Here is a 12961-nt window from a genome sequence, read left to right on the forward strand (position 1 = left end):
ATTAGAATTGCACACCAGATTTGAAAATTTACATTGTGAACGAGCTAGGCACGGGTGAAATGAATATGTTCGGGCCTACTTGCATGTGTGCACAAACACTGAAAATTTCTGATGCTGATACAAGAGTTGTTGTTGCTGCTTCTCTTTGAACCTTCACCAAATGTTCCATCACTAAGGTGCTATATTTTACTGCTGAGCAGTGGAGGCGCCTGGCTGCAATGTACACTTCGCCTTGTTTCATAAGAATTGTTTCTATAACCGCATATGATTGGTCAGCAAGGCGTACGACAGAACTGTTAGTCTTTTTTTTTGACGAGTAGTTATGGCTCGTGTATACTGTCCCTTTCATAAGCATACGGGTGTACTGCACAAGATCTGTAGAAGCATCACTTCTGTATGGGACACCCCTACCAAAAAGGCGAATGTCTTCAGCAACAACTGTCTTCTGTGTGGCTCTTTTGTCGAGCGACATACAGTAGTCAAGCACTCTCCTGTCTGTTGTTATGCTTGATAGCTTGTCGATCAAGTCCTCAACTTGATGTGCTCTACAAATTTGGTGTGGTACGCCATTTGCAGCTTTTACCATGGACTTTAATGCGCCATTGCCAGCTTCAAACGGGAATGCCGAATGCGCCCACAGTGGGCCCCAGTGCTTGACACTTTTTGCAATGTGCACAAGTTGATGTAGGTTAAATGTCATGCATTTTTTCCCATATATGGCTTCTGCCATGACGTGAAACTCCAAAAGGAGTTCTTCTGCTCGCTGAAAGTGTGACAAACTTATGTTACGTGACAGCAGAATGTGAAGCACCTCAACAAGGCAAGCCCAGTGACTGATGCAAGATTTATTCAAAATTCCTTGCAGCACTGGCAGGCTGTAGAAGAGCACCCAATTCTCAAACTCCTTGGCCTTCCACCACTTTCTTTCTTTTGTTGCTCTTGGCAACCGGCGCACTTCTCTAGGAGGAGCCAGTGCTGTCAGCCTTTCATCAATCGTTCTTTGATGCTTCCCAATATAGAAATCACACTGTGCATCAGCCATCCACATCTCTAAAAACTGCCTCGCCACTCCCAACAAAATACTATGCATATAATCGGGGACAAAACCCCAGACTATATCAAAATGTGGCAAGTTTAGAAGTGGAGAAACTGTCTTCACTCCTCTTTCAGAATGATCCTGTTGCAATGCAGTTTCTGCATCTTCCATAATTTCTTGTTCAGAACGCTCTGGTGGCTCATTCTTCTCTACTGGGTACCTGGTAGTGCCTGCAATGCGTTCCCCCTTTTGCAGACACCAGTTACACCCATAGTATGCATTAAATTGCATGACCCCTTGCATGGGGGCTCTTGCCACTGAATCAACTGCACAGCAAATGCAATAAGCCTTGAACAGCTTCGGCTGTCCTTCATGATCAAGAACAAAGCCATTCTGTGCCAAACCTTCCATTTTCTCTACAAACACATCAAGAAAAATGCTCATATCTGGCTTTTTCTTTCCAAACCAAAGAGCAGCCAACACAAGTTTGTCCCCTCTTTGCATAATGGGCACCTCATTCACCAGTAGCTGTATAGGCCAAATTGAAGTGTTGCTGGATGAAAATAGTGGTGTGCCATCTGCATTTAATGTAAAGCTAATCCTGTGCCCTTCGTCTACTGTAGCAGAAACAAATTTGCGATATAATTCTCCATCACAAATATCAGAAAGGTTACTGCTTTGACTTAAGGGCTTTGTCAGGTCAAGAAAGCTGCAATTCTTTAAAACCTTTCGAAGTTGAGAGGGGACATCCAATAGGACAAAAAATGATTCGCTGTTTACTGAGGAAGCTAGAGCCCAGCCACATTTTTGACAATGACTCGACTGAGCATAGGATTGTGCGACCTCGTGCACTGTCGAACATTTACCACAAATGAAATGAAAACTCATCTCGGTGCCATGCTCTGAAAAAAGCTTGCCAAGCTGGTATCGTGAATGTGGCAGAACAGGTCGTTCAAAAAACATGTTGACCATTTCAATCAAACTCACCATTGCTGTAAAAGACAAATTACTTTTTATGGCATGTTTAAATATCATCAAAAGCATCTCGCCTTTTGAAACGACAATCTTTTCATTCAGGACCTCCTGAAACAAATCTCCAAGTTGTGTCCTGTTTGTGTCGGCATCGGTTGACAAGTTTCCATTGAAAGGTCCCTCACTGTCTATGCCATCAGCCACATCACACACTTCACTGTTACATTCAGATAGAAACACGCCCCGAGTCACGCTGTCCACAGTATCATGTTGAGTGCCCTGCAGAAAAAATTCATTGTAAGGTTTACATGAATACAATTATTATGTGGAAGCATACCATTGTTGTAGGGTCAGTTGTGTCATCACAACTGCCAAAATCTGTGTTGTCATCATCACTGATGAAATGATTTGCACCACATGGATCATACACAGTGGCGGCACAGTCTCCACTGTAATCACCTCCATCATCTATATCTTGCAGATCTCTCTGTCGTTCACTTCGATCACCCGGAATGGCTGGCTGCGGAGATGTCTAGACAAAAAAAAAAATGCATTTAGATAAATCATAAAAATAAATAGCAAAGAATATACTAAAAACATATTTGTCTCTTGCAAATTTTTACACGACTAAAGGATATATACTGTAACTCTCTGTAAAACAAATGTTGCGCCCCCCCCCCCCCGCGCGTGCTTCTTTTTCTTTTATGAAAACCAGCTCCAAGAAAAGGACCCAAGATTTCAATCGTAACGTTGTGGTAAATGAGGCTCAACAGTTTCTCTAATTAAATTTAACTGTGCCTCTTAATTAAATTGAGCACGCATTCTCGAAATCATTAAGCCAATGCTTTAGGAAATTATGTTTGTAGGTGCACTTTCCAGCACGCGTGCACGCACCAACACAAACGTACGTACTTGTTACATTCAACGCACTGCGTACAATATTTGAGACGAAGGCATCCATCTACGTACCAGCGTTCTAGAACATAGGCTGCTCGCTCCATCGGAATCGCTGCCCATCGTCGTCATTATTCGCATGCTGCACAGCACTGTCCGCCGCCAACACCGCAGCGGCCATCGATGTCGCATTTTGCGGTACCGTGTACTCCGCTTGACCGACGGGCGGCCGCGAATCCAGCGGACCTTCATCCGAACTTTTATTGTGTGAGCCATCCTTTATGGATTCCTGCGCGGCAAGATTATTGAGATTTAACAAGGACATTTTTTGCCGATAATCTGATAGAGTCGAGACAATTAAAGAAGTTTACTTACAGTTTTAGCGAGCCGCAGCCTAGCTGATGAGTCTGTTGATCTGGGCACACTGCATACACTGCTTGGATTCAGATACTTTTTATACCTTCCGCGCTTTTTCCGTTTCTTCTGCGGTTCCATCTTGCTAATATGTGGCGGTGACCGCTATGCGCTCGTCTATGTGTAAAACTTGAATGCGCTCTGACCACCACTTGCTCTACACGCTAGATTGACCGACCCACAGAACACTTGCCAGAACACCGACCCACGCCACAGAACGACCACGCTACCACAGTCCTGCGGCCGCAAACATACCAAACATACGTTTGTTTACAATAGCTCACCGCAAGTGGTCAGTGAACGCAACCTAAAAAAGAAAACGTTTTTTTCTTGGCATTTATCACGTCACAAAAGCCGAAAAAAATTGTTTTCGACGTCTGCCGCGCTCACGGAGGCCTCCATGGCCGCGCTGCTGCGTGCAACGAGCCAACAAGCTCAACAATGGCCTCAAAATTGGCGTAACTTTTTTATTTATGGGGGATTTGAATGCCAAATAATAAGTTTATCAAACTATTTTTCAACAGCAATAACATTTTATTTTAGCATCAGTGTCAGTGTCTAACTTATTTTGCTTTTTTAGTTCTAGCTGGGCGCCATCCTTGTCACTTCAGGACGGCCTAACTAGCATCAACATCAATGAGCTTGCAGCAGCTTTTCGGAAAAAAACGTGGTAATGGTGGCATCGTACTGCTCGAGAACGTGTGTAGTGTGTTCTGTGTGTTGTGCGTGATTGTCTGCGGTGTTGGAATCGGAACGTTGCAGCGATGATTACTCACGCTTACGTTCGATACCAGGACGACAAACATTTGGCAATCGTGCCAGTGGAAGACATAAAAAATTTCAATCCGAATGAGGATTATTCGACAGCCTTCTTTATGGTCAAATGGACCGATTCCACCGGCACATGTGCCTACTACCGCGCAAGAATTTTGCGGGTTGGAGGTAAGTTTGTGCATTTTTAAGGCTGCATTGAATTAGTTCGATTGTTTCGTGCTCCACGCAGCAACGATGTGACGTGCGATAAATCGATCGTGTATACGTCAGTGCAGGGCGATTTTCATCGAAGTTCGTGCAATTCGGCAAAATTAAAATTACGTGCCCCGTTTAATGTAGGGGGCTAGAACAGGCAGATGCATGAAAAAACGTAAGTGAGCTAGGCGCTCTAGGTTTCTTTGAACGCACAAATTGTAGAACTTCCTAATTATATTTGCGTACACTCACGTGTACACCCACTCTTTGTCATATACCCAGGTAAATATGGCGTGCACTGTGGTCATTTATGTGATCAAACGACATCAAGCATTTAATTGATTCAGATATATAGCCATTAAATTCGAATGTACACGCGAAATTATGTGCACACATGAATATATTTCTTGATGGTTCACCAATCTTTTAGTTTGCCTTTTCAAACACGTGAGCTTGTGTCATTTGCTTATGTAAAGAGCTTTAACCTTTATATGTATGTATCACAATCTGTTGAGACAGATACGTTTTTCTAGGTTAACATTTCTTGCTACAATCATATTGCTCTCTTGGGCCATGTTGCTTTTATGGTAGTCTTCAGTTACACCGTTTTTCTAGCTTACGACTTGTACTGTAATAGAATGTTGTGTATTCCAGAGTCGGAACAAGACTTGAAGGAAATTGTGTCCCGAAAAAGGGTGCGGGTGAGGCCCCTAATTGAAGATTCTGATCAAGCCAGCGATGGCGACAGCAATGTTGCACCATCGAAGGTATGGTTCACCCTATATGTAATTGCTTGACCAAGCATAAAAGAAAATATTGCCCAGTATTTTATTGCTCATGTTTTATTTTTTAGGAACAAGACAAGCCCTCCGAGAGTAGGGAGCGGCTTTTAAAAATTCTACAAAAAAAGAAAAAAGCTGTGAAGGTCTCACCCTCACAGGAGGCTGAGCTGAATGAGCTCCAAAAAAAAGTTGCAGAAATGCAAAAAAAAATAGATGCTCAGAACGAGGAACTCGTAGAGCTTCGAGGGCTGAACAGAGATCTCCAAAAGGAGCTCCTAGTCAAGATCAGAGAAGGCAAGTCTAATTGGTATATTATATATGAAGTGGTGGCACACACTCTTGGTAGAAGGAATATTCTGTAAACAAGAGTGTAAGAATGATTTAGCAAGTTAAGTTCACGAGGATGCTTTGTTGGGCTAGTTGGTATTGCATCATTAAACTCTACTGCGCATATACACGGGGACGAAGAATGAACTCACGAGGCATATAGTGCTGAACTACAACTGATGCTTAATTTCTGATGGAGCAAAATTATATGGACGTAAATAGCCTATGACAGCACTCTTTGGCCAAGCATCATCAAAAAAGTTTTACAAAACAACACACCATTTTACACACTGCCTATGGCTTATCAGCGTTCAAAAATTCTATGTCCATTCTTAGGTGTCGTGGAAGGGGTCCTCACACCATTTTCTTTCCTGCGATTATATGGGTATAGCGCACCACCACAAGGACACAGAGACACACACTTAGCACTAACTTGCAACTACTGTTTCATTTGCGATCACACATGCTATTTATACAATAACAGTAGACCGGTAAAACCTGGAAAAGATCATGTTAAGATACAGCAGATCTTTTTATGTCCTTGTGGTGGTGCGCTATACCCATATAAATGATGAACCCCAACCAACTAGCCCGGCAATGCGCCTTAGCATCTTTCCTGCAATCAATTTCATACACTTCTGACAAGTGTCCTGAAAGCTTTGCTTCCACAACGCTCTTAAGAAATGAGGTAGAATTTCAGAACATTGATAAGCCATAGGCAGTGTGCAAGGTAAGTGTAGTTTGCTTACTTTATTCTTTGCTAGTGCTTGGACTAAGACTGCTGTTATTGGCATGTTTGGTACATATAGGTCGTTCCATCAAAAATGAATAATCAGATGTAGTTTAGCGCTATGTCTTGTGTCCTTCCTTCGTCCCCATCTATATGTAGCAAATGTACCTTCTAAGCGAATAACCATGTTCCAATGTTAGTTGGTTCACTTCAGTTTCTGATGTGCAATTTTCATGTAGGCTCCAGTAGATACAAAAGTGCAGAGCCTACTGCTCAGTCCCACAGCCCTGGCACCCCTCTGCCACACAGCATGGACATCACTCTTCCAGCAGTTAGCAGCACACCATCCCCCCCTTCATCACCCACCAGAGAGTGCCCACATTCTCCCTTGAAGGCGCAAGCTGGTGCATCAGGCGGTAGCTTGGTGAGATGTTTGAGACTCAGTTTTATTTTAGAAAAAGCTGTGCTTAGTGCCTACATAATGACAGCAATCATATAGTAACTACACTTGAAATCCTCAGCTCATAAGCCTGGCCTAGTTCTTTGACAGGTGTATGTTTTTCTTTGCAAGTGATCCGTTCACTTCCTCATGTTCCAGTTACAGCCCACAAACCATGGTGTATCATTGCCCTAGTGCACTGTAAACCACTAAGGCTTCAATGACTCAGCTGCAGTGTTTCTTCGTGAAATTTGAAGGAAAGCATGCATTAGTTTTATGTGATAAGCAAGAAGCTGTTGTTCAATTACATGCGTTTATTTGTGAACTTCACACAGAATAGTTCTGCTCAATTGAAAACCTTTATATATGGTACATTAAATTTAAGCATTGTGAATGGCACTCATGTGTTACTGCTGCTTTTATTTTCTGCAGGTTGACATTGGACAAGGGCTGCGAATTCCGCTGGAAACATGGCGTCGTGTGCAGGCTCGGGACAAAGATTCTTTGTTCATTAAGGATCTGCTGGTGACAATCTGGGATCCAGCTCAGCTACAAGGACGATCATTGCAAGGTAATTTCCAGTACTTTGAACTGCCAGTAATGCAGTGTTTAAAATTGCTTAATGTATAATGTTCTGCAGGCAAGCATTGTCCTCGTTTCCCAAATCGGCCGAGAAAGGATCCATTGACACCATGGAAGGTGTCTGTCATGCGAAGTGAGTATCAACATATATCCCATTTCGTCAGTGTGTGAGCTCATAAATGGTGTTCTAATGAAGCACCAATAACTAAGTTACCTCACTTTGCACAGTTTACAGTGCTGAAGTTCAACCAAGACCCAGTACTATGCACATATATTACAGCGAAAGCTGTTGTGAGATCACAACTCAGGTCTTGCGCGAACATAGCGAAAAAAACTAATGACACAGTGGGGCTCGAACTCTGGTCCACTGGGTGCCAGCCCAGTATTCTGCCACTGAGCCACGCCGGAGCTTGGGACTTGTTGGCAAACTTGCCTTAGGCAGGCTTGATGTCGAGAAAGCAATTGCGTTAATACGACTTATAAAGCGTTTTAAAACAGCGAAAGAACAAGCAGTTGTCGCACAATGTGAACAGCGTAGTAAGTGGGTCATCCAATGCTCCAACCCATTACAAAATCTTGTTTTTGTTGAGCTATTAACTGTGGCGCATACCCATTTTAGGCATAATTCCTCATCGTTGTCAGTCACTGCATAAATTGGCACAAAATTCCTTGCAAGTGTTTAGCGGATACCACGCTTCTCAGAAGAATGACGAAAAACAGCATAGCAAATGCTGGCCTACTACCCAAATAAATTTATTAATAATGACCTAGTGGGTATCAAGCAAGTGTGCTTGTACTAGTTACCAATGAGTGTTTCGAAAAGGCTCTGAAAGGTCGCTCTTCTAGCTTTCGCTGTGACTGTGCTGTGCCTTCCGCACAGATCTGGTGTTTTTATAGATACCTCTCCCTGTTTGCAAATAATGTGACGTCACTATGAGCACTGTGCCCACCATTCCTTCCTACGGCGCTGGGGCTGGTTGACAAGAAAGTTCCGCTAGCGGGATCTTTCTACATACTAGCAGGGCTGCATGTGTCTGCATTCGTCAGGCTGAAATTTTGGTGAATTGTTGTAGGCTGCCATAGATGGCAGCCATTAAAAAAACATTTTTCCTCTTCAAAAGCAAACGTATTCACGGTGACGGATGCTTTGAGAAATATTGTAATGGTATAGACCTAAATGTACCCAATTTTCGTTGCGACATGTGCATCGCAGTTTTAAACGAGGCACAGCATTGGCTGCAGCAAGGTTTTGAGCTGCTGTGCGAGAGGTTATGAAGAAAATTCTCACTCGTGCCGCAAAATTCTGACCGAAGATGAATGGGAAAAGAAACAAGAACAAACAAGAAAACACTTTGTCGTGTGTTCGGCTGAGGTTAACAAATCCTTGTGAAAATTAAAGCAAAGTTGTCAGCTACATTCCTCATACCCCTCTGAAAATTTATGCATTTTTAAACTCTTTAACTTAATTACATACGTTATCTTTTGCACAGTCACATCACTGCATCTGATGCATACAAGGTATTCGCATACTTACATTGTTCCCTTAAGACCTAACACACAAACTTCTAGTGTGCATCTTCACTTCATGAATATCGAGCAGTAAAGGTACTAAGTATATGTGAAACAAGAATCTCTGCCTTTTACATGAAGTCATATGAGGCCTCTGATAAAACGAGTTATACCTTTATTGGGTTTGTGTACTCGCTGGGGCGAAGCGTATATTTAGCTTTACCAGTGGTATCTTTCAGCCCGGTGATCATGCAATTTTTTTCCTGCACAGAGCGCAAATGCTGAGATGTACAGACTCGCAGATGACCGTGTCAAATGCATATTTACCTTCACTAAAATCTTGAATCAAGTTCTGTAGACAACCGGTCGCTGCCACCAGCCCAAAACAAGCGCCTATGTTTTTGCAAACAAGCCACATCGTTATTCACCCTGCACGTACCACACACAATCTTCTCAGGTTCACCTTTGCAGATGTCAAGATGAACCGATATTGTTGATGCCTTTTAACGTACACTACACTCCACAATAGAGTGCACATTTTCCAAGACGATGCCGCTTTTCCTCGCACAGGCCACCACGTGTGTTCACTTCTTCAAGATAAACAGCCAGCGTGGCAAATATTTCATCACGCAGTTTACCACACAGCTAGATGTTCACTGACATGTACTACAGCTGATGTCGCCATTGTAACATGAAGTTAGGCTTTGAAAAAAGAAAGTAAAGAAAAAAACTTTCCCCAAACATCGCACGACCGTACTGCACTGAGGCACCAGAGGTAATGCTTCGCCAACCACACCTTCCACGTGCGCTAGCGACGTCGCACTGTGATGTACCCTGGTAGAGGTCTATTCTTCTGGGACATTTCTTAATAGTATCACTCATGATGTATGCAGTTTATGAGGCGAAAATACATAATGGTGAATTTCATAGATGGTTAACTGATATTACATTTAAAATCTGTTTTAAAAAAATTTCTCACGATAACTTCATGAATAGATTCATTAGTTCTATATTCTGCATTGTTTTTGTGTCATTTATATCCAAAATGCTTTGCTACCGAAGTAATAATGAGTGCTTTTGATATCTTTTCTGCTATGAGATGCCATTTTGACACCACTGAAGATGCTACCTAAAATTTTCATGTGCAGCTGCCTAAAAACAAAGCGTATTTTTTATTCTATAATGGATTCATTTAGCTTTATGTTAATAATTATACCTGTGTATCTTATATATGTTTAAATGCCTTTTTTTAACAGCCTGCTACAAGCGTCGCTTGGAAAAGCAAGGTTTCCCAGACAGTGCGGTCCAAACGCTCATGAAGCGAATGAACCATTATGTTGGAGAGAAAATCGCAGACATCGACAAGATGGCAAAGAGGTACACCAACCGCAATTTTGTTTTGCAATTTTTTTAACTTCAGTAGTAAACAAATTTTGGCTTGATAAGTTGGGGCTCTACTTCAATGTGTATTGAACCTAAAGTGCATTTAATTCCACTTTTCATTGTGAGCCACTTTTTTTTTAACTGTAATGAAACTAGCCTTCATGCAAATGCTGTTTGTTTATTGTTTCTGCAGGGTGCAGCGTGACTAACCAATGTGGCTGTAGCAAAGTGCTGGACCTGCATGGCAAGATACCGCATATTATGTTTGTAAATAAAAGATGTTCTGTTTTACAATAATTGCATTTTTGTCAAAGGTGTCTACATGCATTCATTAATCAATACGTCCTGTACCATTTGAGCCAATTGGCATATAAACAATTGGTCCAATTGGTTAGATGCCAATTGGTCATGCCATACTATACCATTTGAGCCAATTGGCATAAAACCAATTGATTCCATTTGTGAATTATACACAATTGGTCCAATTGGTGTTGGGCCAATTGGTGCACAACCAATTGGACCAATTGGTTCTATACCAATTGGTGTAAAACCAATTGGTGTAAAACCAATTGGTCCAATTGGCTCAATTGTGTACTAATTCACAATTGGAACCAATTGGACCAGGTGGAAATTTTCCAATTGGTTTCAATTGCTTTTTTTAACTGGGAGGCACATTTTTACTATCAGTTCTGACAATGCTTTCAGGATGAACATTAGATCAACCTGCATCTAAATAGGAATTGAAATTTTAGCTTTTACTTTCCATCATACCATGCACTGTTAAAATGAGAATAACATTGATGCATTCGCACCTTTTACATTGTAATTAGGTATTGCAGTGAATGTACCTTTAAGTAGTGATGCAAAAGGAATCTATGTTGTTAATGCAAATTAAAGGATGTAGACAATATACAACTCAAATTTATATTCTTGACTATGATTTTACTAGCAATTCAAATTTATAATCTGCTATTTAAGTTTTATGATCATTTGCTTCTGTTGGGAAGACGGCAGATAACAACACTGTTTGTTCTTGCAGGAGGATGACAGATGAAAGTGGGTCTGTTGTGAATAATTACACTTGAGAGTCACCATTATTGAGCAAGAAATAATGCACTTGTCAAGACCCAACGACAAGTCTTCATCATAAGGTCTCCTTAACTTTTGTGGCCTATAGATGAAATTTCACAGCAACAAAATTTTGTGACTACAAACTTTTTTGTGTCCCATAAATTTCATTTTTGAGGGGTTTTACTGTGGTACTACATTGCGAATGCCTCAGGCTGGCTTTAAGCTCCTGTATTATATACACTAATGATTGTTATCAAGGGTCTTTGTATTTGTGATGCTGAGACTTTTAACCCTTTCTGGTTTGTTGTCGGTCCCTTCCTCATAACACAACATGGCCACAGCGGTCGGTGGTCGAACACTGCTAGATAAATTCTTTTGCGGTTAATTCACACAAGCGTTTTCTCACTACATTATATGGCATTTGTGAAAGAGTAAGTAAACTTCTCTTACTTGAGCTTTCAGCATTTAACTTTTGGGTGGAAGGTAGGAATGTGTTTCACACCGCAAAGGTATTACATAATAAGGCTTCAGGCATATCGGTGTCTGTGCATTAATCTTTCGTGCAATGTTGCATGCACTTTATTGCATAGCTCCAGGCTTTTTAGAGAACGAATGTTCCATGTGTGTTGTTGCTCTCTGAGAACACAGCAATGGTACGAGCCTCAATGCTGGCATTTCTGTTGGATACATTTCAGTGAACCACTGATATCCTGTCTTCTATTTATTTATTTATTTATTCATTTATTCAGATACCTACAGTGCCCAAGGGGCATATAGTAGGGGAAAAAATAAATAATACATTACAGGAGGCGTACAACATCAAGAGTTAACATAACAAGATCAGCAATGACTTGAAGGGGCCCTCCAACACTATTCAACCCCCCATGTTTTATTCGTGGGTTATGTAGACCGAAGTACAGACAGATTAATGCGCAAAAATGGCAGTGATAACGGCTCACAATCTGAAGTTATTCGACTTAGAAAATTCAAAATACAAGAAAAAATGCTGGCCCTCAACTTGATTTTCGCGGAGTCATTTGACCACATTTCACGCGCCCATGACGTCGGAAAGCTCCCCGATGAAATAAGCTGGAAGTGCCCATTTAGGGGAAGCTTGCACCCTATAGTTGCTTGCTTTTTTTATTTTCTTGTTTTCAAAGTCATGTTGACTTTGTTGCCTCAATGACAAGCGTGGTGCTTGACGCCTGGCTTGCCAGAACGTGCGCGGGAGCTACTGTGTCGAAGCAAGGTATTTTGTGCTGTTTTTTACAACATTCCAAGTCAATCCCTCCTTTTATTCTGAGAAAGGAACTTGTGAAACGACCAAGACAGTGAAGTGTTGTTGACACTTCGCGCATTGTTCGGTGAGCTACCCAACGAACAACAATGATACATTGCACCCCTTCAACAGTGCACGTGCGAAAAGAGGCAGCTCACAAACTCCCAAAAGCAAGACAAGGGAAGAAAAAGAGAAAGGTTTCTCGTATATACATCCTACTCATGCAAGCCAAGAATCCAGTGGCGAAATGGCAGCCAGCACTTTTGTCGTGCTTTGTAGTTGCAGTGATCTTTTTTTGTTGTGACCGAGTCTGTTCACAGTCGATGAAAAAGCAACAGAGAAGAAAAATAAAACAGATTAGTAACCTCAGTTTTGATGCTACACCACAATAACTTCTAACGTTACATTTATCCAAGGATATGTCGGCAACCTTCTAGCGTCATTTCTGCCTGCAAAGTTCTGGCGAGTGCCACTACGTGGTAATGCGGTGGGCAGCAATGTAGTGACTTCATTGTGTGATTAAAATACTAAATCATTTGATATGAATGCTTAGACCTATGCTAAAATTACCTAC

General features: G+C 41.6%; 2 protein-coding genes across 2 annotated transcripts; one reads left to right on the forward strand and one right to left on the reverse strand.

Moving 5' to 3' along the window:
* Positions 1-1534: 1534 nt before the first annotated feature.
* Positions 1535-3718, reverse strand: LOC142776239 (uncharacterized; the record flags this gene model as incomplete). Its single annotated transcript, XM_075879562.1, is given in 4 exon segments — positions 1535-2287; positions 2346-2540; positions 2978-3191; positions 3278-3718. Coding segments are annotated over 3 exon segments (1149 nt in total), but the record flags the coding sequence as incomplete, so codon positions are not given.
* A 211-nt stretch (positions 3719-3929) lies between these two features.
* Positions 3930-10334, forward strand: LOC142776240 (uncharacterized). Its single transcript, XM_075879563.1, has 8 exons — positions 3930-4258; positions 4940-5052; positions 5139-5361; positions 6364-6548; positions 6996-7134; positions 7204-7278; positions 9911-10031; positions 10231-10334. The coding sequence occupies exons 1-8, from the start codon at positions 4081-4083 to the stop codon at positions 10244-10246; spliced, it is 1050 nt and encodes a 349-aa protein (XP_075735678.1). The 5' UTR covers positions 3930-4080; the 3' UTR covers positions 10247-10334.
* The last annotated feature ends 2627 nt before the right edge of the window (positions 10335-12961 follow it).

This window comes from Rhipicephalus microplus, chromosome X (genome assembly GCF_043290135.1).
Source record: "Rhipicephalus microplus isolate Deutch F79 chromosome X, USDA_Rmic, whole genome shotgun sequence".
NCBI lineage: Eukaryota > Metazoa > Arthropoda > Arachnida > Ixodida > Ixodidae > Rhipicephalus > Rhipicephalus microplus.

Excerpts from the sequence above, each read along its gene's own strand:
- LOC142776240 (XM_075879563.1), top strand. The coding sequence starts at position 4,081 with ATGATTACTCACGCTTACGTTCGATACCAGGACGACAAACATTTGGCA. Across the intron at positions 5,053-5,138 it reads GCAATGTTGCACCATCGAAG|GAACAAGACAAGCCCTCCGA; the intron begins GTATGGTTCACC and ends TTTATTTTTTAG. Across the intron at positions 7,279-9,910 it reads GAAGGTGTCTGTCATGCGAA|CCTGCTACAAGCGTCGCTTG; the intron begins GTGAGTATCAAC and ends TTTTTTTAACAG.